This window comes from Castor canadensis, chromosome 15, assembly GCF_047511655.1.
Source record: "Castor canadensis chromosome 15, mCasCan1.hap1v2, whole genome shotgun sequence".
Lineage (NCBI taxonomy): Eukaryota > Metazoa > Chordata > Mammalia > Rodentia > Castoridae > Castor > Castor canadensis.
The window spans coordinates 15,096,894-15,123,907 of record NC_133400.1 but is presented as its reverse complement, the minus strand read 5'-3'; the positions used below and the strand labels follow the sequence as shown (position 1 = coordinate 15,123,907).

Genomic DNA, 27,014 nt, shown 5'->3' with positions numbered 1-27,014 from the left:
TTGAGTAGGGCATGGTTCTAGGTAGCTTTTACATTCATTATGCATCATTTCACCCTCATAACCCAGTAAAGTGGACTTTATAGATGAGGCTCAAAGAAGTTAATTGGCTTGATACTATTTATAAGTGGTAGAGTTGAGATTTGAACCCACATTTTCCTGCTCTAGGTGTAGCCCTGTAAAGTGAGAGTTTCTCAAGTGGATACTTTTATATTCAAAGCAGGAAACTTGTTAGTTGGATATAATATGTTCATTTTTGAATGTAGGCTTCATATTTGAATAGTGTTGCTATGCCTGTAGGTTTTGAAAGAATTAACTCTTAAGTGGCCACTGTAAACGTGGCCTAAAAGGCTCCTGTAAAAAATTACTTCTAATGATAACATGAAAACTTTTCAAACTACTATAGGTAATAGTAATGGCCTGCTTTTGACTATACTAGAACTACTGTACAAGCCCTTTCCTGGTCACTAGAGGAACAACCACTAAAGAGAGTTATTCTCACCTCTAAATTAGTATTAGTAATAAGTTAATTTGATGGACTTTTCACATAAAGATTCCAAGAGAGGTAGTCCATTCAGAATTCCAAGTTTTAATGTGTAGATCACAGATATATCACTTCTAGGGCATTTCCGGTTCCATTTGCTTGTGTAAAATTAATAAATAATGTTATAAGTGACATTTAGTCATGAGGAACATTTAACTGATGATGCATTAAAAGAACTTTAACAGCCAATGGGAAACTCAAAGGTGACCTAGCTTGTGCTTCTGTCCAGAGATTTTTCAGGTACAAATTGATTCCTTGGGCATTTTTAAATAGGCTGGTGAATATCACTGAAAGATTCTGTGTAAGTGGAACAGATCCTCCTTCTGTGGATAGGTGGGTTTCTGTGTTACAGACTTCCCCAGCATTCTCACCAGCCTTGGAAACGAGGCTGATGACCAGAAACCCTGGCAGCCTCAAGGAACACAGAGAGGTGTGAGGGAAGCATTTTCAGTGCTTAATTGCGTTTTTCTTTTGCTCACGTCTTTTTTTTTTTTTTTTTTTTTTTTTTTTGCTGTTTAATATAAACCTAGTGTAGGAACCGGTTTACATTAGACAGTAAAAATTTTATTTTTATATCCCTAGGGAATAACATGTAAATTATATTTCAAATAACCATTGTCATATTTCTGTAAGAGCAATAGAAAGGTACATTTCAAGTAGCAAGTCGATGATCACTATAACTCTTAATTTACTAACAAGTCTTCAAGGGTAGGATATTACTACTGCGTTGGCTTTGGGTACCAATCCCTAAGATATTTCTGGAAGTTACCCACTAACTAGCCCCTTTATAAGCAGTGATTCTCAAACTTTTAGAGACCAGTGAAAGCAATATAACAGCCATACTGGCCTATTCTATGCACACTAAAACTTGGTAATAACCACTGTTACAGACTCTCCATCAAGTATTCTGCAAATACAAAACTGTGTATAGGGCCAGGGAGCATAAGGATACACCCAGAGAATTGGTTAATAAACCCTGTTCTTGAACTCCTGACATCATGATTTAGGAGAAACTGCTCCCTGAAGGGAGTGTTCTTGGCACCTTCTATGGAATCCCTTGTGTCTCCTCTTGCTATAGCACACAGTGGAGAGGGTTTTTACACATTTCTGAAAAGTGTGCAAATTGTGGGAAGTGTGTTGGCTATAGGAAGTTAGTGTGCTAGTAATGAGAAAGCTAAATAAAGTTTAGCTTTGTTTTGTGAGAAATGTAAATATATATGGGTTTTACTTTTTTAAAAAAGTTTTATGTTAAGGGTGTTTGTACACATTGCATTTCAGGAAGGTGGAATTACAGCATGTCTGTTGGTATTGGTTTTTCTAATTAGGAGGATGGTTGTATTGCACTAAGCAATACATTTCCACCTCAATCCTTTAGTTCAGCAGGAAAAGATGAACAACTAGGACTAGAGGGGAATTTGTAGCCATTCCCCAGGGTGAGCCCGCAATTCTGTTTGAGGACTAAAACACTGATCTTGGTCAGAAGCCAGGATCCTTCCTCTGAAAAGTTTGGTGTTAAAACGGAATTTGCAATTATTTTACAACCAAGTGACTATAATGAACCTGTGGTTAAAATCATGCCCCTGGAGGGTATTTTACTATAATCTTATTAGAAAATTGGCCCTGGGAAAGTATTGGTTAGGTTTTCTGATGATCTGTTTGTTCCTGGCCAACAGGAGCAGGAAACTGAAAGCAGCCTGATGAGAAATGCCTTTCAAGTCAGAGCTGCATTTTCTAAGCCATACCAGTTAGGAGTGGCATTCTCAGCTCACTCATCTCCAAGAAGAGAAAGTATGTGTGCTTTGTCCCTGAGTGGCTGGGCTGAATGGCAGTGTGAGGAGCAAATCTTCTTTCTTCCCCAATGGGTTGGCTCAGGTTCCTTTGGCTGCAGAATAGATAAAGCTGGCAAAGTCTTCCAGATCCATGATTCCTGGCAGACGTAGGCTATGTCCATGGTATCTAAAACTGTAAGTTCTGGCAAATATTTTTTGCTGTCTGGGTCCAAAGTCTCAGGATCTAGCTTGAATTGGGTTTCAGTCCCGCTAAAAGTGAATTCCATGCTGATAAATGGAAGTAGATTACTTTGCACACAATGTCTTTCCGCTCAGTTGTAAATGGAGAGCAAGTGCTTTGAGGAAGCTTCATTTAATAATACCTTATCAGACAGCTTTCAGGAACCTGCAGTGTCTAATATGTCTGTTGCTATGGTAACAGCTGCTTGCTTATGCTCTGCATCTCATATCTGTGTCTTCCATGGGCCCCCATCTTTTTACTGATGAGGGGGCTTGAAAAATATTCTCTACTGGGAACAATTGCAGTGCTGGCTCTCCTCTGTAACTGCACCCACCATACTTCATTCTGCCAGGTCTATTGGAAACTATGCTCCAAATGGTGTCTGTGCACATGTCACATCAAAGAAGGAAATCTATAAAGCTTCAGGGAGATGAGACAAGTGCCTCTCCACATCTGGATGGGGAGCACCCCATCCCCATATCAGTTTTATATAACTAAGTGTCACCTATTTACAGACAAGCTGGAGATTTGAAATCAGAGTAGGTGCTACTGCTCTGTGTTCTCATTTTCCCAGTCTTTTGTGGAAGGAGGGTTGAGGACACAGGGCACATGTTTCTGGCCCCTAAATGAGAATGGGAAAGACCATCTACCATGCATTTCAAAACTCTTAAATGATTCTAATTGATCACTGTGTAAGTGACAGGACATACCACTGGGATGCTGGGTCATTCACATGGGAATTTTTCTTTGTTCCTTAATCACTTAATAAAATAGGACCTCACAGTGGAGATCAGGATTGGCTCCTGAGCCCAGGAACATCTTTTTCTCTAAAAGACCTTCTTGTTTTCTCCCTTTCATAGTTCTTAATTATTCTGTGCTTTGTGTACAGGCACAGATTTCCTGTCCTTGCTCCTGGCCCTGCCTTGCCTGCCGTTTTCTTTCTCTCTTTGTGGAGCAATACTTTGTCTCCTGTGATCTTTAGACAGTGTCTCTCTCCTCCATGGGTCTCTGGGACAGACTGGCCATTTCTCCCACCCCCTCCCCCAGGAGGCTCTCTGATGGCCACTGGCCACACCCACCTGGGTATCAGCTCTTTCACTTTGTCTCCATATCAGAGGAAGGTAATGAAAATAATCGGGCTTCATTAATTCCAAGCCCTGTGAGATGATAGCCATTTGGAGCCTGTTTGCCAATTAGATGGTCTAAATTAGAAGTGACCTTGGTATACTGCCACTGCTTGCCTCTCTGAGTCTAATGAAGCTTTTCTTTTCCTCAGCTCTCTTTTCTGTGTGAGCACACACATGTATGTTCAACTGCTTGTGTGTTTTCTGTCTCCCCCACCCCTTCTCCCTTTGTCAATCTTTCTCATTCTCAGTTTTTAAAATCTGGTTCTGGTCTACATTTGTTTCTAGCCCATATGAACATTAACATGACCTGCTGTTTTTTTCTTGTGAGTTTTATGTATTAGGAACAACAACAACTACATAAATAATCATACAGAAGCCATTGTAGAAAGAAAACGGGTGGAAAAGAATGGAGAGGTTTGTCACCAAGTACGAAGTTGCAGCTAGATAGGAGGACTAGTGTCTCATGTTCTGCACAGCAGGATGACTCTAGTCAACAATATGGTATATTTCAAAATAGAAGAGAGAATTTTTAATGTTTCACCACAAAGAAATGATGAATGTTTGCAGTGAAGAATATGCTGATTACCTTTATTTGATCATTACATGAAGTGTACATGTACTGAAACCTCACATTGCACCCCATAAATTTGTACAGTTATGTGTCAATTAAAAATTTTAAGTGTTAAAAAAAAAACAGTGATGAGACAGAGAGAAACTGGGTCTTTTAGCCCTTGTGGTCCAGTGCTCAGCCTGCAGTTAGAAGGCAGGAAAGGAGAGGGAAACCTCTGAAGCTGTATTGCCAAGAGGTGCCCTGGTTTGCTGGCCAGCTTGGGCTCAGCAATAGTCTAGGTACAGGGAGAGGGAGGTGAGTGTGTGGACTCTAGCGAATACCACATTCGGATACACCTCTACCTAGACTGTTCAGCCCTAAAAGCAGCTGAGTTTTAACTTCACGCTTAAATTTTTGGAGGCAGAACTAGTACATCATAGAGAGGCCGTAGAGAGTGGCAAGATCTGTGTCTGAAGCTTCCCCTCTGAGGTGCTTCACTCTATTGATTTGCACTTTCAAGGCTTCCTTGAAAATCTAGGTTTTGGCAAATCTATGCTTCACCTGCAAGAGTGGGCCTTTCAGAAAGAAGCTGTCCTTCAGTGAGCAGTGACAAGGCTGAGGAGATAAGAAATTGGGTTTAACACTTATTTCTAACTACCCCTGCTTTCCAGCATGTGGAATGTGTTGGTTGCATTGATCTAACCTAAGCAGTGTGTCTGAGGGGCAGCTTTGACAGGTGAACTTGCATAAATAAGATGGTAAGAAGTTAGCAAAGTGGAATCTCAGCTTCACAGACTGTCGAATTTGGACACTGCACATCTGTGGCCTAGAGTAGGGAAGTGAGTTGGTATTCCTTCTAAATGCAGCTTCTCAAGAAAGAATAAATAGCAGCTCTCCCAAATGTCACAGTGCAGACCAGGACCACATCTAAGACTGAGATCTGTGTAAGGTGTGTTCTAGGGCCTTTAGCATCCACTCACCTCATAGAGTCTTGAAAGGTATTAAACTGTAATCCAAAATAAAGATGAAGCACAGAAGGAGGGGGTTAGAAGTAGGTATTTATGAACCTGTGTCACGTCTCTTAGTTGAACAAGGGTAATTCACTTGAGTCCGTGGATTTCTTTTTGGGGAGCCTGTGATTCCCTGAAATTATCTGTGATAGCCTGTGTGTGAAAGTATTTTTTCCAGGAGTCTACAACTTTCATCAAATTTCCTAACGGGTTTCTGACCTAAAAAGATTCTCCTCTGGATAGTGAGCTGCTTGGAGGCAGGGACCCTGTCTTGCTCTCTGTGTCTCACAAGCGTGCCACATAGGAACTCTGCCCAGTGTTTTGTATGTGAAGGGCAATGAATAGATGAACAGAGTGCCATTCGAGGCCCTTCCCTCTCAAATGACTGACTTATTTGGGAATTTCTTAAGCTTGAAGATTTTTAGCATCAACATGGAACTCCTCTTCTGTTTCTGTTATATCTGAGGACTGCTTACACTGGAAGAGTTTCAGCATCGGAGTAGAACTCCACATTTCTCTTGTTATACATGAGACCTGTTTTCTTGTTAGTGTGATATTAAAGCTGCTGATTGTTTCCAGACTTTCAGCACCCCAGCTCGGTTGATGGTTTCTTCTTATGTTCTCATCACCTCTGCATACTCTGGGAGGAAAGTAGTTGGTGTGGCTCAGAAGGGGTAAAAGGAAAATATGTGGTGTCTACCCTTTGCATGGCCAATCCTGAGTGACCAAATCTGTAATCAATTGACTTTTCTTCACCCAGAGAAAAGTCTGTTCTAATATCCTTAGTGTGGGACACAGGACTGAACATGTTCAATGTTTACAGATGTGCAGGTTATTAAAAGAATCAGTCCATGTGGATGGTTCAGTCAGTGTCAAAAGCAGAGCTGTCTGAGCTGATTGTGTATTGGTCAAATCTCAGAACATTTTTCTGTTTGGCTTTTGAGTCCATGGCTGGAGGCTCAAAAGCAGGCAAATGGGAGAAATGGGGAGGAGAACAAGAGCTGGCCTGTTGGGGCAGTTGATAGTGGGATCCAGTTATCTGAGGACCTCTGATGTTTGGAAGTATTTACAATAGTTTTGGTTATGGTATAACCAGGTTTTGGCCTCTCATAAATCTATATGCTTCATTGCTCCTGATGAAAGGGAATGTCTTTACAGAACTGCACTCAGCAGTTAAGTGATTGACTTTCCCATATTCATTTGTCCAATGGAGATGTTGCTGGGACAATCAGAGCCTTCCATGCAGTTGGGGAACCAGATATGATTAGGAAAAAAAGGCAAGTGTTGGGAACTGTACCTTTGGATCCCTATCCTTTTCTTTCCCCACTGAGCCAGGGCTCTTCTGTGAGCTGTTGGCAGGATTATATTTGTGGCTCTTGAGGAAAAAGCAAAGCTGTGGAAGCTGATGAGAGAGGGAGGAAGGGCACAGGTGTGAAAACATTAATTCCTGACACTGACGCGGGGCCTCCTATAGCCTGCACAGTGAGGCAGCTTCCACTGTCAACCTCAGTTCAGACACATGCGCACATAGACCCCACCAGAATTTCTTGATCCTTAGAATTCTCTTTAGGGAATCTTCCTCTTCACCTCCTGGGGATTTCTTTCCTGTTAAAATTTCATATACCAAACATTTATTTATTTATTTATTTATCTATCTATCTATCTATCTATCTATCTATCCATCCATCCATCCATCCATCCATCCATCCATCCATCCATCCAGACAGAGGCTGGGCAAGCTATAGATGAGAAGAGGTGGGTAGATAAAAGTAGTTACTTGAACACTCATGGGAGCAGGACTTCCAGGTTTGGAGCCAGATTAAGATGCAGAGGAGCACGTGAGGGTGATGATTATATTTCGGGGAGAGTTAATTGATGGAAGGTGAAGGCAGACAAAGAACTGCTGCTTACTGCCTTCTTGAATCCCAATCAGGAATTATGATTAAAGTCGCAGCGAGACAACAGAGAGCTGATGAATTGGTGTCTTTTTTTCCCCCCTTTTTTGCCGTCATTCACACTTGATTGACTTCAACCTTTCAAGTGCAAAAGTCTCTCTTTTCCATTATTATTCATAGCCATCTGAGTTTTTCTAATTAAAGTGTATGAAAACAATTACTGATCCGTCGTACTGAGTCTGTTAGAGAAATGTCTGCCCTACTGTAATACGTATAAAAAGCCCACAGTTTTCTATAATGATGTGCAGCTGAGGTGTTAGATAATTTTATTCTTTTTTACTCTGTAGGGCTTTTTAAATTTCTCATGATTTATTTTTCATAATTCCTGAAGATGCCAGGAACGAACCAATCCAGCAGCTACAACCAAGAAAGGGGGTTGGAGGGAGTATTTTTGTTTTGTTTGTTTGTTTGTTTGTTTGCCTTTCCCTTCCTCCCTTTCTTACCCCTAACCTCGTGCTCCCCCTCAACTGAAGACTATAAATTAATCGGTGACCTTTCACTTCTTGGATTCCCACTGGACTCCCCAACCACACTGGTCAGAAATGCTTTCTATTAAAAAGAAAATAGGTGGAATGAGTTTGGCAACCTCCACTCCATTCCTAACAATTCATCAACAGCAAGCTCTAACCAGCTGCTAGCAAGCTCTGAGCGAGGGTGCAGATGGCCAGGGAGCAGGAATGCATCACCCTCATTCACCTGCCACGCACCTGCTCTTTGTAAACATGGGATTTCTTAGAACCCTTCTCTGTAGTGCCTGTTGCTTAATTTTTGTGCCTCTTGGCATCTGGGGCTCTGAAAACATGTGATGGGAAGCTACCTTTCTTGTGTCCGTGGCTACAGTTGTCTGTGTCTCCTCTAGTTGTTAGCCTGTTGCCGATGATACTTACTAGTGAACGTGTCAGCAGCTATTTTGAGCAAGACCAGGATCTTTAAAGTGATAAACAATTAACAGTAATTTAAAAAAAAACAAACTAATTTTGAACAAAAGTCTAGGTGTTCCAGTCTTTGCAGCAGAAGGTAAAGCTATTATTGCAGTCAAGTCATGGTTGATGGGGAAACAGTGGCTCCAGGTGGGCTGAGTGCTGTGTAACTGCAGTTTCTGTTCTTGTGACCTCTAGGTCAGTCCATTTTTCAGGCTGTCATCAAATTGAAGAGGATTTCTAATTCATTTGGAACTATCATTGCCACCTAACCTTACCCCTCATAGCAGACAAAGAGATACTGCTTCTTTTTAAACAAGGAACCTTTTATCCTAACATTGGATATTGAGGCATGCTTATCACCATAAGACAGGGCAAACGCTACCATGTTGGGACAAGCTTCTGGCCATGCAGCAGGGAGGCCTGCAGAAAAGTCTAAGAATCTGACCTAAAATTGTAGCTTGGATCCAGGCTAATTATAGAATTAGAGAATCGCCATATTAGGCAAGAGTGGCCCTGATGTCAAGGTGAGGCTGCGCTGCTGTAGAATGCTGTGCAGGCCACCATTGATGGCTGGAGCACTGGGTAGATGTTGTCTCTGATGTTGTATACCTCAGGCAAAGGCTACAGAGGAATCCTGGCTTGAGTCATAAAAAAATGCTTGTTTGTGCTTGATATCAGCTTGTAAAGGGTTACAAAATGTTTCCTGGAAAATCTGCCATTGTGTCTGCATGTCCTTAGCCTCCCTTTGTTCTCTTCGCTCCTTTTTACCCTTTCCTTCACTCTTCCTCCCCTTCTCTTCTTGGCTGAATACATTTTGAAAACAGAACTACAAAGCTCCCTGCTTGAAGATTACAGTGTACTTTACTAGGTATGATTTAATTAGGGCCCTTATTATGTTTTCAGCAGCTTAAGGTGGGCCTTTCAACTTATCTACCTAATTGGTTGCACAAGAAGTTTCACAGCCCATGACAAAACATTGTCAGTGATCAAAGTCAAAATTCTGCATAAAGGAAAAATATTAATAATAAGATTATTCTTCAAGTGTGCACTGCTAATTATGTCCAGAATGTAACCGTAGAAACACTTTTGACTGATGTGAGCTTTGTCTAATAAACATGAATCTTCAGTGAGCTATGAAAAGTGACACTTCCAGCTTTATACCTGGGAAGGCTAATTTTGCTTATTAAATAATTTTTAAAGCTTTCCTATTTTGTGTATCGTTGTTCTCCCCATTTGATTCTCCTTGTCTCGCTGCTTCTTGCTTCTCAGGTGACCACCCCTGAGATGGTGATGCCCAGCAGCATGTTCCTCCCAGCAGCTGTTCCAGATCGAGATGGGAGTTCCAATTTGGAAGAAGCAGGAAAGCAGCCTGGTCAGTATCATTAATCTTGACTTCTACAATTGAAACAAGAAGAAATTCTGGGTTAAAATTTTCATGGGGTGAGGCTCCAGGAATCCTTTATAATATTCCTGAGCTTAGTGTGACTGATCACAAATTGTGAAGGTCACTGTTGTCAACTACTTTCTACTCTGGCTCTTGGCATATACTTAAAAATTTTTCTTGTGGCTTAAAGCCAGAGAAATCTGCTTGAGAACCATTGGGATTTTGGTATGGGCGCGTGTACCCACAGACTGTATACTTACGGAAGTGAAAAAACAGAGACTCAGTCTATAGGCCCAGAGACCCTTCCTAAGCCATTAAACGCAGCATCTCTGGGAACTTGTGGACCATGTGAGTTGACTTTGGGGACACTGGATCAAAGAGCTCTACACAGAGTCTTGAATCTCCTACAACTGATTTATAATGAAGCATAAAAGGAGCAACTGGAAAGACCACTGTCATAGAAAGACATGTATGCTACAAGTGTTGGTGCCACACAGTGGTTCCTAGCTAGATGGATCATTAGGCCTCTGTGAAGCTGTCCTAGATCTTTCACTTCTTACGGGCATCTAAGGCTTAAATTAGGAAGAATTAAGCCACGCTACTGCCCACACTACTACACAGACTACTACAGCCTTCTTCCTTGTGATTTTTCCATATTAGGCAGTGGACCTGAAAAGGGCCAGGGTATTTATTGGTATGATTATCTCATTGTAGAAAACAATTTAATGTATTTTGATAAATGGCAACATGAATGTTCATTGTTTACTGAATAGAGATGATAGTCAAGAGTCATATTATTATAAATAATGTCTACAAATGTAATTTAAATTTTCTTTTGTTACAGTGGACAATAATTCTTATAGACAGTATGGATTCATGTATCCTGTAATTCAGATCCACTGTGCTAAATTCTTACACATAGAAGATGAACATGAAAGGGAAATCCCATCTAAGATCAGTAACTTACTAGTTCTTGAGAAACTGAGGATTCTGCGTTAAGCAATTAAATACTATTTAGAAGACTGTGAGATGTGTGAGATGGCATAGGCCTATTATGAATTTGAACTTTTTATATCCTTTTATTTCTCTCTGCTGGTGTGTGCCTTGTTTATAACATGTGCTCTGTTGGCCTTGTGGAGACACTGGGATTCAGCGGGCACTGCCTTCACAGAGCCCAGCTTGGTAGATGGCTCCGGATGATACTCTGGAGGAAATGAAGCCTTCTTTATCTTTGGGCCTGATAGCTGTTGTTTTGTTTTGTTTTTACAGAACCTTCAGAGGATCTGGGAAAGAATATCTTGCCGTCTGTGAGCACAGAGCACAGTGGAGATTTGAAACCCTCTTCTGCTGACCCAGGTTCTGTGAGGGAAGACTCGGGCTTCCTCTGCTGGAAGAAGGGTTGCAACCAGGTTTTCAAAACTTCTGCTGCCCTTCAGACCCATTTCAACGAGGTGCATGCCAAGAGGCCTCAGCTGCCTGTGTCAGATCGCCACGTGTACAAGTACCGCTGTAATCAGTGCAGCCTGGCTTTCAAGACTATTGAAAAGTTGCAGCTCCATTCTCAGTACCATGTGATCAGAGCTGCCACTATGTGCTGCCTTTGTCAGCGCAGCTTCAGAACTTTCCAGGCTCTGAAAAAACACCTTGAGACAAGTCACTTGGAGTTGAGTGAGGCTGACATTCAGCAACTTTATGGAGGCCTTCTAGCCAATGGGGACCTCCTGGCAATGGGAGACCCTACCCTGGCCGAAGACCACACCATAATTGTTGAAGAAGACAAAGAGGAAGAGAGTGACTTGGAAGATAAACAGAGCCCAACAGGCAGTGACTCTGGGTCAGTACAAGAAGATTCAGGCTCAGAGCCAAAGAGAGCTCTACCTTTCAGAAAAGGCCCCAACTTTACCATGGAAAAGTTTCTAGACCCTTCTCGCCCTTATAAGTGTACTGTCTGTAAGGAATCTTTCACTCAAAAGAATATCCTGTTGGTGCACTACAATTCTGTCTCCCACCTGCATAAGTTAAAGAGAGCCCTTCAAGAATCAGCAACTGGTCAGCCAGAACCCACCAGCAGCCCAGACAACAAACCTTTTAAGTGTAACACTTGTAACGTGGCCTATAGCCAGAGTTCCACTCTGGAGATCCACATGAGGTCTGTGTTGCATCAAACCAAGGCCCGGGCAGCCAAACTGGAGGCCGCGAGTGGCAGCAGCAATGGGACTGGGAACAGTGGCAGTGTCTCCTTGAGCTCCTCCACACCAAGTCCTGTGAGCACCAGTGGCACTAACACCTTTACCACCACCAATCCAAGTAGTGCAGGCATCACCCCAAGCTCCAACTTACTGAGCCAAGTGCCTGCTGAAAATGTGGGGATGCCACCCCTGGGGAATCCCATCAGTGCCAACGTTGCATCTCCTTCAGAGCCCAAGGAAGCAAACCGGAAGAAGCTGGCAGATATGATTGCATCCAGGCAGCAGCAGCAGCAACAGCAACAGCAGCAGCAGCAGCAGCAGCAGCAGCAAGCACAGACGTTGGCCCAGGCCCAGGCCCAGGTTCAGGCTCACTTGCAGCAGGAGCTACAGCAACAGGCTGCCCTGATCCAGTCTCAGCTGTTTAACCCCACCCTCCTTCCTCACTTCCCCATGACTACAGAGACCCTACTGCAGCTGCAGCAGCAGCAGCATCTCCTCTTCCCTTTCTATATCCCCAGTGCTGAGTTCCAGCTCAACCCTGAGGTGAGCTTGCCAGTGACCAGTGGGGCACTGACTCTAACAGGGACAGGCCCGGGCCTGCTGGAGGATCTGAAGGCTCAGGTTCAGATCCCACAGCAGAGCCACCAGCAGATCCTACAGCAACAACAGCAGCAACAGCAGGGTCAGCTCTCTCTGTCCCAGAGTCACTCTGTCCTCCTTCAGCCAAGCCAACACCCTGAAAAGAAAAACAAGTTGGTCATCAAAGAAAAGGAAAAAGAAAGCCAGAGAGAGAGGGAAGGTACCGAGGGAGGAGAGGGCAATGCAGGACTGAAAGAATCACTGCCAGATGCCTTGAAGGCCAAAGAGAAGAAAGAGTCAGCACCAGGGAGTAGTTCTGAGGCTTCTGTGCTTCCTCCACGTATCGCCTCAGACGCCAGAGGGAATGCCACCAAGGCCTTGCTGGAGAACTTTGGCTTTGAGCTTGTCATTCAGTACAATGAGAACAAGCAGAAGGTGCAGAAGAAGAATGGGAAGACAGAGCAGGGAGAGAACCTGGAAAAACTCGAGTGTGACTCCTGTGGCAAGTTGTTTTCCAACATCTTGATTTTAAAGAGTCATCAAGAGCATGTTCACCAGAACTACTTTCCCTTTAAACAGCTTGAGAGGTTTGCCAAACAGTACCGAGAGCATTATGATAAACTGTACCCCCTGAGGCCTCAGACTCCAGAACCTCCACCCCCTCCACCTCCACCCCCTCCCCCTCCACTTCCAGCAGCACCACCTCAGCCAGCCTCCACGCCAGCAATCCCAGCATCAGCCCCACCCATCACTTCACCTACGATCGCGCCAGCCCAGCCATCTGTGCCACTCACCCAGCTCTCCATGCCAATGGAGCTGCCCATCTTCTCTCCTCTGATGATGCAGACAATGCCACTGCAGACTTTGCCGGCTCAGCTGCCCCCTCAGCTTGGGCCAGTAGAACCTCTGCCTGCAGACTTGGCCCAGCTGTATCAACATCAGCTCAATCCAACCTTGCTGCAGCAGCAGAACAAGAGGCCGCGTACCAGGATCACAGATGACCAGCTCCGAGTGCTGCGGCAGTATTTTGACATTAACAATTCCCCCAGTGAAGAGCAGATCAAAGAGATGGCAGACAAGTCTGGGTTGCCCCAGAAAGTGATCAAGCACTGGTTCAGGAACACTCTCTTCAAAGAGCGGCAGCGTAACAAGGACTCCCCTTACAACTTCAGCAACCCTCCTATCACCAGCCTGGAGGAGCTCAAGATTGACTCCCGGCCCCCTTCACCAGAACCTCAGAAGCAGGAGTACTGGGGAAGCAAAAGATCTTCGAGAACGAGGTTCACTGACTACCAGCTGAGAGTTCTCCAGGACTTCTTTGATGCCAATGCTTACCCAAAGGATGATGAATTTGAGCAACTCTCTAATTTACTGAACCTTCCAACCAGAGTCATAGTGGTATGGTTTCAGAATGCCCGACAGAAGGCCAGGAAAAATTATGAGAATCAGGGAGAGGGCAAAGATGGAGAGCGGCGTGAGCTTACAAATGATAGATACATTCGCACAAGCAACTTGAACTACCAGTGCAAAAAATGTAGCCTAGTGTTTCAGCGCATCTTTGATCTCATCAAACACCAGAAGAAGCTGTGTTACAAGGATGAGGATGAGGAGGGGCAAGATGACAGCCAAAATGAGGATTCCATGGATGCCATGGAAATCCTCACACCCACGAGCTCATCTTGCAGTACCCCGATGCCCTCACAGGCTTACAGTGCCCCAGCACCATCAGCCAATACCACGCCTTCTGCTTTCTTGCAGCTTACAGCAGAGGCCGATGAAATGGCCACCTTCAATGCAAAAGCAGAGACGAGTGATGAGAAACCAAAGCAGGCTGAACCTCACAGTACACAGCCAAACCAAACCCAAGAAAAGCAAGGACAACCAAAGCCAGAGCTACAGCAGCAAGACCAGCCTGAGCAGAAGCTGAATGCACCCCCGCAGAAGCTTCCACAGCTGGCTGCTCCACCTTCCTTACCACAGCCGCCTCCTCAAGCTCCCCCTCCTCAGTGTCCCTTACCCCAGTCGAGCCCCAGTCCTTCTCAGCTCTCCCATCTGCCCCTCAAGCCCCTCCACACGTCTACACCTCAACAGCTGGCAAACCTACCTCCTCAGCTAATCCCCTACCAGTGTGACCAGTGTAAGCTGGCATTTCCATCGTTTGAGCACTGGCAGGAGCATCAACAGCTTCATTTCCTGAGTGCACAGAACCAGTTCATCCATCCCCAGTTTTTAGACAGGTCGTTAGACATGCCTTTTATGCTGTTCGACCCCAGTAACCCACTCCTGGCCAGCCAGCTGCTCTCTGGGGCCATACCTCAGATTCCAGCAAGCTCAGCCACTTCTCCTTCAACACCAACCTCCACGATGAACACTCTAAAGAGGAAGCTGGAGGAAAAAGCCAGTGCAAGCCCTGGCGAAAATGACAGTGGAGCAGGAGAAGAGCCTCAGAGAGACAAGCGCTTGAGGACAACTATTACACCAGAGCAGCTAGAAATTCTTTACCAAAAGTATCTACTGGACTCCAATCCAACTCGAAAGATGTTGGATCACATCGCACATGAAGTGGGCCTAAAGAAACGTGTAGTGCAAGTCTGGTTTCAGAACACCCGAGCTCGGGAAAGAAAAGGGCAGTTCCGGGCTGTGGGCCCTGCTCAGGCCCACAGGAGATGTCCTTTCTGCAGAGCCCTCTTCAAAGCCAAGACTGCCCTCGAGGCTCATATCCGGTCTCGTCACTGGCATGAAGCCAAGAGAGCTGGCTACAACCTAACTCTGTCTGCAATGCTCTTGGACTGTGACGGGGGACTCCAAATGAAAGGAGATATTTTTGATGGAACTAGCTTTTCCCACCTTCCCCCAAGCAGTAGTGATGGTCAGGGTGTTCCCCTCTCGCCTGTGAGTAAAACCATGGAGTTGTCTCCTAGGACTCTTCTCAGTCCTTCCTCCATCAAGGTGGAAGGGATTGAAGACTTTGAAAGCCCCTCCATGACCTCAGTTAATCTGAACTTTGACCAAACTAAGCTGGACAACGATGACTGTTCCTCTGTCAACACAGCAATCACAGATACCACTACAGGAGATGAGGGCAATGCAGATAACGATAGTGCGACGGGAATAGCAACTGAAACCAAATCTTCTTCTGCACCCAATGAAGGGTTGACCAAAGCAGCCATGATGGCAATGTCTGAGTATGAAGATCGGTTGTCATCTGGTCTGGTCAGCCCAGCCCCAAGCTTTTATAGCAAGGAATATGACAATGAAGGTACAGTGGACTACAGTGAAACCTCCAGCCTTGCAGACCCCTGCTCCCCAAGTCCTGGTGCAAGTGGGTCTGCAGGCAAATCTGGTGACAGTGGTGATCGGCCTGGGCAGAAACGTTTTCGCACTCAAATGACCAATCTGCAGCTGAAAGTTCTCAAGTCATGCTTTAATGACTATAGGACACCCACTATGCTAGAGTGTGAGGTCCTGGGCAATGACATTGGACTGCCAAAGAGAGTTGTTCAGGTCTGGTTCCAGAATGCCCGGGCAAAAGAAAAGAAGTCCAAGTTAAGCATGGCCAAGCATTTTGGTATAAACCAAACAAGTTACGAGGGACCCAAAACAGAGTGCACTTTGTGTGGCATCAAGTACAGCGCTCGGCTGTCTGTACGTGACCATATCTTTTCCCAACAGCACATCTCCAAAGTAAAAGACACCATTGGAAGCCAGCTGGACAAGGAGAAAGAGTACTTTGACCCAGCCACTGTACGTCAGTTGATGGCTCAGCAAGAGCTGGACCGGATTAAAAAGGCCAATGAGGTCCTTGGACTGGCAGCTCAGCAGCAAGGGCTGTTTGACAATGCCCCTCTTCAGGCTCTTAACCTTCCTACAGCATATCCAGCGCTTCAGGGCATTCCTCCTGTGTTGCTCCCTGGCCTCAACAGCCCCTCCTTGCCTGGCTTTACTCCATCCAACACAGGTGGGTTTTGCTCCAGGTGATTGATTTCAGTGCTACGGAAGCTCAGTGCTTTGTTATGTGGTCACCACCCAAGGTGCTCTGAGTGCTGGGCAGGTAGGACGCTGCTCTCTGTAGTTCTCTAAGAGCAACAGGGCTTTTCCCATCTGCTGAGTCTCCCCAGTGCCAGCCTCTCTTGTTCTTTGCCTCTCTGATAGGGGGAGGGGAGCTCCTGAGGCAGACAGTTTCCTCTGAAACCACTCTCATGCCCTGTGTTCAACACCAAGATTGGGGTGTCTGTGAATAGGGAAGAATTTGGTGTACTAATGTCTGGGGAATTTTCAAGTAGGAAGTTTTCATCATAGATTATTCTCTTCAGTCCTTGTGGAAATGCTGATACCATCTAGATATTTATTGAAAATATAACTGCATTTCCCAGCTAATTCTGTATTTTACGTGAGGAAAGTGATACAAGAAAATTGAAATCAACCTTTTGCCCTCACTTGGGACCTCTGCCATCTTTTTTAAAGAGAGCTGCTGTGGCAGATGTGCCAGTTTAAGGAAAGTGCCTCTTCACTTGAATGCGCTGACCAGGAATCTTGTATTGGACAGTGTGGTTCTTGGTTTTGACATGTATGTGTTGAATCTTCCAGACAAAGACACTTGCATGCACTTTAGGGATCCTTAGTCACTCCTTCATTTCCTTTTGTCCATCTCTCTTTCCTCCCTCCCGCACATTTAGAATCATATTTGCTCCTTTTCCAGTCTCACTCAATAGGGAGTCTTGAAGTTCTTTCTTCATACCTTTCTTGGTTACCCATCTCTGGAATGCAGCCATCTTTCCTAAACTGAATCTTCCCCTCCAGGGCCCTGTGAGGATGAGGCATAAGTTAGCAAGTGTTCCCCCCACCCACCCACCCACCCACCCACTGACCAGTGCATACTTACCAAAGGAGTGACCCTCAGAGTGCCACCTTGCCTGCCCAGTGTGTCCTTCTTCCCAGGAGCTGAAGTTGCTCTGCCACTTCCCAGAGCACTCCTGGTTTCTGGTTGAATTAATTCCAAAAGTTTTACAGTTTTGGCAGTGTTTAAAAGAATATGAAGCTATTGCATTCCTGGTGCTGAGTTCCTATCCAGAGAACCAGAAAAGCAAGCATTTAGACACAGATGTTGTTGCGTGTGTGTGCTGGCAAGCAGTGCCACAGAACGATGCTTAAGCTAGCTAGACATAAGCCAGGCAGTGAATTATCCTTGCAGCTCAGGTCCTTGGCAGAGGGGCCTGGGAAGGCCCACAGCATATCATACTAATGTGAAAAAACGTAGAATCAGAATCTATTCTGATCTATTCCCTTGTTTTACAGATGAGAAAACTGAGGCCCACAGAGGTCAAGATCATTCAGCAAGCTAGGGTAGGAGCCAGAGCTCCCACCCAGGCCTCCAGGCTCCCAGTGCTATGTGCTCCTTCCACAACACCCAATATGAGCCAGTCAGTCAACAGGTATATGTTTAGTGCTACTTAGGATCTGACCACTACGAGTGGACTAGAGATAGAAAGCTATGCTGTTAAATCATTCTAGCTAGCCAGGTATGCCCTCATCAGCATCACCTGAACTGTACTGCAGCTGCCCACTGAATTTGGAATGGGAAGGAAAGTACTTGCCTTTATTAAACATTTTCTATATGTCAGGCCCAATTCTAAGATCTTCTCATGCAGACTTTCTCATTCCTACAACCTTCTATTGTGGAAAGCTGAGGTTCTAAGAGGTCAACTAGTGGACCCAAGGCCACACATCAAATGTGTGTCAGCCATAATTCACACAAGGTCATTCTGACTCCAGAGGTGCATAAGGGGGATGAAGTACCTTGCTTGGTTTTGATCTTACAGATCAGAAAACCAAGGTCACAGAATTAATATGAGATATACTGAGTTATGCATCTAGTGTGGCTATTTCAGAGCTTGGTAAATAGCAAGGGTTCAAAAATGTTTCTTAAAACTTGAATCTCTTAGTCTGTCAGTTGAACATGCACAGAGTCAGTTTAAGGCCTTTTGACCTGAACTCTTCTCTTAAAAAGCCTGAAGCCATGGGAACGGAGAAATCTGTAGATATTCCTTTCTCACCCCATAGATCTTTTGACTCTGGCTCAGACCTCAAACACAGAGCGGGCCCATTGCCTCATGTCCCAGGATGGGAATTCATACTCCACACACTCTCTCTACCTCATTTGCACCAATTTAACCCATACCTTTGAATTTTTCTGAGTATGATCAGTCACATCATCTCCTCTGGTTTTACTCTTCTGTACTTGGAGGAAATTAGATGAGTTACTCTTAGTAATCCCCTTCTTTTTTTTGGAAGAGTACATTATGTAATGCCAAGTGAATCTTTGGCTGTTCAGGGTTAATGGATGTTGATGTGTTCCTGGGATTGGCAACTTGAAGCAAGCCTTGCTCTTTTCATTTGAAATCTGAATTTTTGATACTCTAGTAAACACTGCTGCACTAGCTGGAAATCAACATAGTCTTCACCCAGGCCTGGGCTTCAGGGTACTTTTTTTTTTTTCCCCTCATAAGGACAGAAGGTAGTTCCAATGAAACACTGAGGGACTGTGACAATTTTTGATTTGTCCTGTGGAAGGGAAGGGATGTATACTGTCTAGTTTTTCAGATGTGATGAATGTGGAGGTGTCCCAAGGGCTGTTGCCTGTCGTACCCCCTAACTCCTACATTTTTCTCAGCATGTCATCATGCAGCACACTCTGCCTATCCTGCCCCAAGCTGTGCTTACCATACTTGGAGCTTTGTGTGTTATCGGCAGCAATGTTCGCTTCCTTCACCCTCGAACCAAAGATTCAATCCAGGAGATAGGGGGTCAGGCAAGTAATGGTATATCAGGGTTTAAGCATGATCAAGAATGGGACTGTAGTCCATGTGGACCTGGTGACATAGAGACCTCTCGTAACCATTAACAGTGGCACCTGAGGTAGGCTGTGATATCTTGGTAATTAAGGGTGTCAGCACCTGAGCTGTTCTATTTCTGACACTGCTGTTCTCTTCCTGTGGCTGATTCCTTAAGCATCTGTAGCCTCCCTGGCCCTCCTGTGCATCATAAACACAGGGACAGGAGGAGGTGGTAGTCTTAATTCAACAGCCCTGTTGGAGCAGGTCAGCTGAGCCAAGGCACTGGAGCACTTTTCCATGAATGGGTTGTTTTTATTTCTTCCCCAGGCCCTTCCTCTGCACCTTCCCATCCATCTTCTCTCTGTCTTCCTAAAGCATCTGTTGAGCTGCAGCAGTGAGGTCAGAGAGGAAGAACACGTGTAGAGCCTGTTTTGTTTGTTCATGTGGCCTTGGGGCCTTACCAGCTTTCTTGCTTTGGCTCACCAGACAACTTCTAGTGGGGCTTCATGGCTGTACTGTTTCTGTGGTTCTTTGATGCAGGCCTTCAGTTCAAATGAGTCCCAGCTGGAAATAGCTAATTTGAGGTCTCCAGACTAATCCCATTGTGCAGAATGAATGGAATCTGGAAGTAAATGGCAAGGAAAATGTGAACCTAGTGTGGGCAGCAAGGTGTTGGCAGGTGTTTAGCTCAACAGGGAAACATGAGAACCGACCCAGTACTGCATCCTGATTAATCCATCCCTCAGCCTGGTAGGATGCTTCTGTTGACCATATTGATTTTGAGAGGATCCTTTGATCTTAAACCTTGATTTTGTGCCAGTGACACAGGTAAAAACACCTTCAGCTTCAGTCTCACCACCCTAGACTGACCTGTGATTTCTCTTTCTGTCTCCATCCTTTTAGCTTTAACATCTCCTAAACCGAACTTGATGGGTCTGCCCAGCACAACAGTTCCTTCCCCTGGCCTCCCCACATCTGGATTACCAAATAAACCGTCCTCAGCATCGCTGAGCTCCCCGACCCCAGCACAAGCCACCATGGCAATGGCCCCTCAGCAACCCCCCCAATCCCAGCAGCAGCAGCCACAGGTGCAGCAGCCTCCCCCACCGCCAACACTCACTCCACAGCTCCCACCCCAACAGCCACAGTCACAGCAGCGAAAGGACAAAGACAGCGAGAAAGTAAAGGAAAAGGAAAAGGCACACAAAGGGAAAGGGGAACCTCTACCTGTCCCCAAGAAGGAGAAGGGAGAGGCCCCCACAGCAACTGCAGCCACCGTCTCTGCCCCACTGCCTGCCATGGAGTATGCAGTGGACCCTGCTCAACTACAGGCCTTGCAGGCGGCCTTGACTTCAGACCCCACGGCACTGCTCACGAGCCAGTTCCTCCCTTACTTTGTACCAGGCTTTTCTCCTTATTACGCCCCCCAGATCCCTGGCGCCCTGCAGAGCGGGTACCTGCAGCCTATGTACGGCATGGAAGGCCTGTTCCCCTACAGCCCTGCACTGTCGCAGGCCCTGATGGGGCTGTCCCCAGGCTCCCTACTGCAGCAGTACCAGCAATACCAGCAGAGTCTGCAGGAGGCCATCCAGCAGCAGCAGCAGCGGCAACTGCAACAGCAGCAGCAGCAGAAAGTGCAGCAGCAGCAGCAGCCCAAAGCAAGCCAAACCCCAGCCCCCCAGGGGGCTGCCTCCCCAGACAAAGACCCTGCCAAAGAATCCCCCAAACCAGAAGAGCAGAAAAACGCCCCCCGTGAGGTGTCCCCCCTCCTGCCGAAACCCCCCGAAGAGCCAGAAGCAGAAAGCAAAAGTGCGGACTCCCTCTATGACCCCTTCATTGTTCCAAAGGTGCAGTACAAGTTGGTGTGCCGCAAGTGCCAGGCGGGCTTCGGCGACGAGGAGGCGGCGAGGAGCCACCTGAAGTCCCTCTGCTTCTTCGGCCAGTCTGTGGTGAACCTGCAAGAGATGGTGCTTCACGTCCCCACCGGCGGCGGCGGCGGCGGCGGCGGCGGCGGTGGCGGTGGTGGCGGCGGCGGTGGCGGCTCGTACCACTGCCTGGCGTGCGAGAGCGCGCTCTGTGGGGAGGAAGCTCTGAGTCAACATCTCGAGTCGGCCTTGCACAAACACAGAACAATCACGAGAGCAGCAAGAAACGCCAAAGAGCACCCTAGTTTATTACCTCACTCTGCCTGCTTCCCCGATCCTAGCACCGCATCTACCTCGCAGTCTGCCGCTCACTCAAACGACAGCCCCCCTCCCCCGTCGGCCGCCGCCCCCCCTTCGTCCGCGTCCTCGTCCGCGTCCTCGTCCTCGTCCGCTTCCCCCCACGCCTCCAGGAAGTCTTGGCCGCAAGTGGTCTCCCGGGCTTCGGCCGTGAAGCCCCCTTCTTTTCCTCCTCTCTCCTCATCTTCAACGGTTACCTCAAGTTCATGCAGCACCTCAGGGGTTCAGCCCTCGATGCCAACAGACGACTATTCGGAGGAGTCTGACACGGATCTCAGCCAAAAGTCCGACGGACCGGCGAGCCCGGTGGAGGGTCCCAAAGACCCCAGCTGCCCCAAGGACAGTGGTCTGACCAGTGTAGGAACGGACACCTTCAGATTGTAAGCTTTGAAGATGAACAATACAAACAAATGAATTTAAGTAAAAATTAATAACAAACCAATTTCAAAAATAGACTAACTACAATTCCAAAGCTTCTAACCAAAAAACAAAACAAAACAAAAAAAACAAAAAAGAAAAAGGAAAAAAAAAAGAAAAAGCGTGGGTTGTTTTCCCATATACCTATCTATGCCGGTGATTTTACATTCTTGTCTTTTCTTTTTTCTTTCACTATTAAAAAAAACAAAACAAAACACCTACCCTGTTACATTGTGTCCTTTTGAAGGTACTATTGGTCTGGGAAACTGAAGTCCGCAGGGCCTCCCTAATGTCTTTGGAGCTTAAACCCCTTGTATATTTGCCCCTTTTCAATAAACGCCCACCTTGATAGCACAGAGGAGCCCGGCACGCGCGGTATGGGAAAGCACTCCACCTTGTTACAGTTTTAAATTTCTTGCTGTCTTAGCATTCAGATACCAATGGCTTGCTAAAAGAAAAAAAAGAAATGTAATGTCTTTTTATTCTCAGGTCAATCACCCACACTTTGTTCTGTTTTCAGAATCATTGTTTTATAAATATTATTTTTTCAGGTTTTTTTTTTGTTGTTGTTGTTGTTCCAGAAAAGATTTTTTGTTTTGTTAACTTAAAAATGGGCAGAAAGTGTTCGAGAAAAACAATGTGAACTGCTTTAGCTTTCTGGGGATTTTTAAGGATAGCTTTTCTGCTGAAGCCAATTTCAAGGGGAAAAGTTAAGCACTCCCACTTTCAAAAAAAAATAAAAAAAAACAAAAAAAAACCCCCAAAAAAAAAAAAACCCACACACACAAAGAGTGTTGAGGACTTGTAGCTTAAATAAGTTTTAAAAACTGACTTTCTGTATTTATGATAGATATGACCATTTTTGGTGTTGAGTAGATTGTTGCATTGGAAATGAACTGAAGCAGTATGGTAGATTTAAAAGGAAAATAAAATTTGTGTACATTTAGCTTTTTGTATGGTTCAGCTGACAGCTCCTCATTTGATGTCCTGTTCATTCCTAGCAGATAGATTGCAATCCATTGATTTGCCTAAGCTTTTCTCCCCTGTGTCCCTTAATTCCACTTTCTCTCTCCTCCTCCCAACTCCCATCCTAAAATCTCCCACTTAAGGTAGCTGCCTTCATTTTTTAAGAGGGTAGCTGCAGAATTATTTTATGAAACTAAAGAAAGAATTTCAAAGGATTCTAGAAGTCACTAGGATCCTCAACAGATTATTTTGGGTTGGGGAGTTGAAACTTTTTTAAAAGGCATTTAATTCAGTTACCTATGTCAGGTAGCCTTGTGCATTTTATTTTCTTATTTATTCTTCCTTTGGATTTCATTGCACCCACTTCTTTTCTTCCTTGTTCGGTAGATGCTTCAAATATTCTTTTCCTAAACTAAAGCATTTGTTTCATTTTGTGTAATTGGCTGTGTGCTTTTTGTGCTAAAAAAGTTTTTGGCTAGGAGTTTGGTTTTTGTTTTTGTGTTTGTGTTTTTTCTTTCCTCTCTCAGAAAAAGAAATTTCATGCTTTAAATAAAATCCAAAGACACACCCTTTCACTGCTGATGCAGAAAAAAGGGAAAGGGTTCTTGTTACTTGAGAATTTGTTTCTGACTTAAATAGACAAGACTTAGTTTAATAATAAAAAAAAAAAAAAGTAAAACAAAAGATTCCCAGGTTGTTAATGTGCTTCTTCTGCAAGCAGAGAGGCAACTGTTAAGTGACAATTCCATATACCAAAAGACACATTTTTTACTTCAAAGTTTTGTCCTTGTGTTAGGCAGTCTGAGTGGCAAATGATTCAGAGTGCAGCCAACAAAGAAGCAGATAGCAACATACAGAAAGAAAAATGAAGCTGTATGTGAGGCACTTGTGTTTATGTTAACTATCGTATTCCTGTAACACAACACAATGCAACACACACCCTTTTTCATCTTAAAACAAAGTCTGAACTTTGAAAGGAAAACTTTGCGCTGCTAAAATGTAGGTTTTGGAGAAAAGCAGATGCTTTGCTGTTTCACTTTCATAGCCAAACATCAACAGACACAGTTTCCCCTTGACCCCACGAGTGTGAAATCCTTCTCCCCTTCATTCTCTTCCTTGTGTTTCAAAAGGGAACTTTGAAGACTGTGAATGAATACAGGTCCCATTGGTCACCTTTCGGGCTTCTTTCCCCAGTGCTGAAGCCACTCGTCTACTTTGCAAAAGACTGGAGCATTCCAAGATCTGAAAATGGATTTTTTTCTTTCTTTCTTTGTTTCTTTTTTAGCCGGGACTATTTTTGATGAATTTGTTTTTTAGTTAATGAAAGAGTAGATCCTGAACTGTTGTACATATTTCTAACTAGGCTGATGCACAGTGCAAATTCCTTTTTAATTTTTTTTAAAGTAGGAATACTAAAGAATACCATCTTAATTATTCATATCAGTATCCAGTTGTAGCATAAGGTGTCAAAAACAAGTACGCAAAAACATTTACTGTTTTAACAAGCTATATCCTTTTAACAAGAATTCTTGTATTTCTCCCTGTGTTTGAGATGAACATTTTTAAATTTTAAAGTTGTACAGTTTTTTTGTTTTCCATTATTTTATCTTGTTTGTAACTCTATGAAATATATATATATATATATTTTTGCCATTTAACTGTTATATGTTACTGTGTCTGTATCATATAGAAAAAAATTGCTTTCGTTTTTGGTTCTCTATGTGATACCAATTAACAATTTAACACTAGCTTTACCTGTCAGATTCTGCTAGGTCTTCTCTGAAACCTGTTTTTTAAAATTATATTGCTTGGTAATAGTGCAATTTCTATTCCTTTTCCTCCCCCTCTTGACTTCAAATTCCTTTTGTAATTTTGCCACCCCTTCCCCAATGGTTTTGTTTTGTGCTACTATGCCATCCTCCCTCTGTGAGGCAGAGTGACTGTCAGTGTTTTGCTATGCCATGCCTTGACCTGTGGGTGTGATTGGCAACAATAAGGTGGTTGGGTAGGTTGGCTAGGCTTGCTTCCACCAACCAGTATTCCTCAAAGGGGTTCTGTGGCTGTTTCATGCTGGAGGGGGTTGAGCACTTCATGCTTTCCTCCACAACTCTACAGGCCCACATGTATGCTCATTCAAAAAAGAAAAAGTAATTCTCAGCACTAACCCAGAAGTAGCAAAGCAGTCAGTGATGGTGAAGATTAGGAGTCAAACACGAGCTAGTTGCATGTCACTGTGGGTGGGCATCCACAGTGACGACGACTCCCATCGCTTACAAAGCGTGAATTCACTACAGTGCTCGACTGTTCAGATTGGTCTCACTTGGGAATTTACTCCTGTCTGCTGAAAAGTAGGTAGCTGAGTAGGGTGTCTCAACTCATTTTCTAAATTCGTTGTGAACTTCCATTGGCACTTCGACTTTTGGTTGTTGGTGGGTTTTTTGTTTTCTCCAACAGTGTGGGTTGGCGCTGGACACTACTCAGTCATAGCACCGGATTGACCCACAGAACTAGAATTATTTCATCCATCCTTCCACAAAGAAACTTTAAAAGGCAAACACACACATGTAGGACGTTTTGGGCTTTTTTTTTAATTAAAAGCTATTTAAAGAGATGAATGTGGCCAAAGTTTTACACAATTGAAAATAAAGTAAAACAGACGGCATGTGTTTAAACCTGAGTTTATCAGGCATGGCAGGAAGTTGCAGGAGAGAGAGGCAGTACCCAAGCCAGTGCACTTGATGTTCATGGACATATATTTTTTTTAAATAATAAATTAAATTAAAACATTTTAAATAGAAGCATAAATTGAGTTGGTTGTTTGTTGGCGCTGAGATACTGCCCACTGTGAAACAAAGCTTTGATGAGTTTTTTTGTTTCCTTTGTTTACTTTCTTCAGGGGGGGAGGGGGGCAAGTTTGGGTAGGAAAGAAAGCATAAATGAACGTGACCCTGAGGTGAAGAGGTATATGAACAGCCTTTGCAATGTACAAATAAAAAACAAAAAAATAACAAAAACAAAAAAAAAACAAAAAAAATAGAGCAAGTGAAACCAAAAATGATGTTCTTGGTGTTTTTTCTATAATGTAGTCTTGTTAGCTTTTTTGTTACTGTAACGATGCTGATCTCGAACTGTACCAAAATACATGGAGACTAACAGAACCACATGGAACTTTCAAACTGAAAAAGAAATTTGTCACAAAAACTTTGTTGTCATAGTTAAGTTGATTGTAGATGGTAATTGAATATACTCCTTTGAAAATATTTCATCAAGTATGTTTCCTGCTCATTGTGATACATTAAAAAAATATGAGCAAAAGTTGTTGGGGCTCTGTTACCATATTTTGTGTGTGTGCCTGAGAGAGGTTGACATCTGGTGAAGTGTAAATCTGAATAATGTCTTGAGGCTTGTATGTGCAGGAAGTGCTTACTCTAAAGTACGCAAGGATTTATGCTGGGTGTTTCTAAGTGCCCTTGTATTTCCCATCTCTTGGCGTTCGTGAAAGTGCCAGAAGTTTGAGCCATGACACTGACTAGCTTATTTCACTGGGAGAACTCTTGGTCCCAAGAGCCCTAATAGCAACTAAATTTTGAATTCAAATGCTTATATGAAAATTTTAGAGACTTGGCACAACCACAGGTAAAGGAGTTTTGCTGATGACCAGGAGAGAGGTAGGTTTAACTTTGCTGAGATGGGACTTGGATGTAGTGTTTATGGTCAGTTATATTAAGTGGATGACTGACCACATGTGCCCATCCTCCTAGCAAAGAGCAGAGCAGCATCTGAGCTGGAACAGCTGTCACAGCAGCAGCATGTGGTTTTCGCCTTCCTCTTATCAAACCTTCCGTTTACAGGGAAAATGCCTTAAAATTCACTAGAAAGGAGTAGGTCCAAGATAAGGCCCAAAAGCCTTTCATTCATCCCTAACTTAATAGCCACAGCTGATAATTTAGAAAACTCTAGCAGCTGGGCTTGGTTATGTCCTTGCAAGGTCTGCAGCACCTGCCCTTGGTCAATAGGGACTTTTTCTTTCCAAGGAGCTAAGTGACAAAACCCTGTTCTATTGGCTCTGCTAGCCACTCCAACCCAATCTTTTTGGTTTCTGCATCAGGCATTCAAGAAGAAGCAGTGACCCTATTAACTCTAAATCTCATAGCCTTCTACAATTGGCATTACCAGTGCTCCAGAGGAAAGCTGGTTCTCCAGCCAGTGCTTGAATCTCTGTGCCAGACAAGTACGGTCACTGTCTCCAGTGAAACCCAGATCTTTCCCCAGGCATTGGACCTTTCCTTTGTGTGTTCTGAAGAAACA

At 44.4% G+C, this 27,014-nt stretch overlaps 1 protein-coding gene and 1 long non-coding RNA gene across 6 annotated transcripts in view; one reads left to right on the top strand and one right to left on the bottom strand.

Moving 5' to 3' along the window:
- The window catches only part of Zfhx3 (zinc finger homeobox 3), a 246,152-nt gene extending 220,379 nt beyond the window's left edge, over positions 1-25,773 (top strand). For all 5 annotated transcript variants that reach the window (XM_074055740.1, XM_074055743.1, XM_074055742.1 and 2 more), the window contains 3 exons: positions 9,386-9,488; positions 10,770-16,226; positions 20,005-25,773. In XM_074055740.1, coding sequence (XP_073911841.1) covers positions 9,386-9,488; positions 10,770-16,226; positions 20,005-21,707 — 7,263 coding nt within the window. In that variant the 3' untranslated portion in view covers positions 21,708-25,773. The remainder of the gene's footprint in view (positions 1-9,385; positions 9,489-10,769; positions 16,227-20,004) is intronic.
- Positions 16,216-21,090, bottom strand: LOC141417372 (uncharacterized). The gene is made up of 4 exons (XR_012441913.1): positions 20,958-21,090; positions 18,447-19,723; positions 17,151-17,331; positions 16,216-17,072 (listed from the first exon to the last, which is right to left on the bottom strand). It is a non-coding gene; the product is annotated as an uncharacterized lncRNA (long non-coding RNA).
- Positions 25,774-27,014: the final 1,241 nt, after the last annotated feature.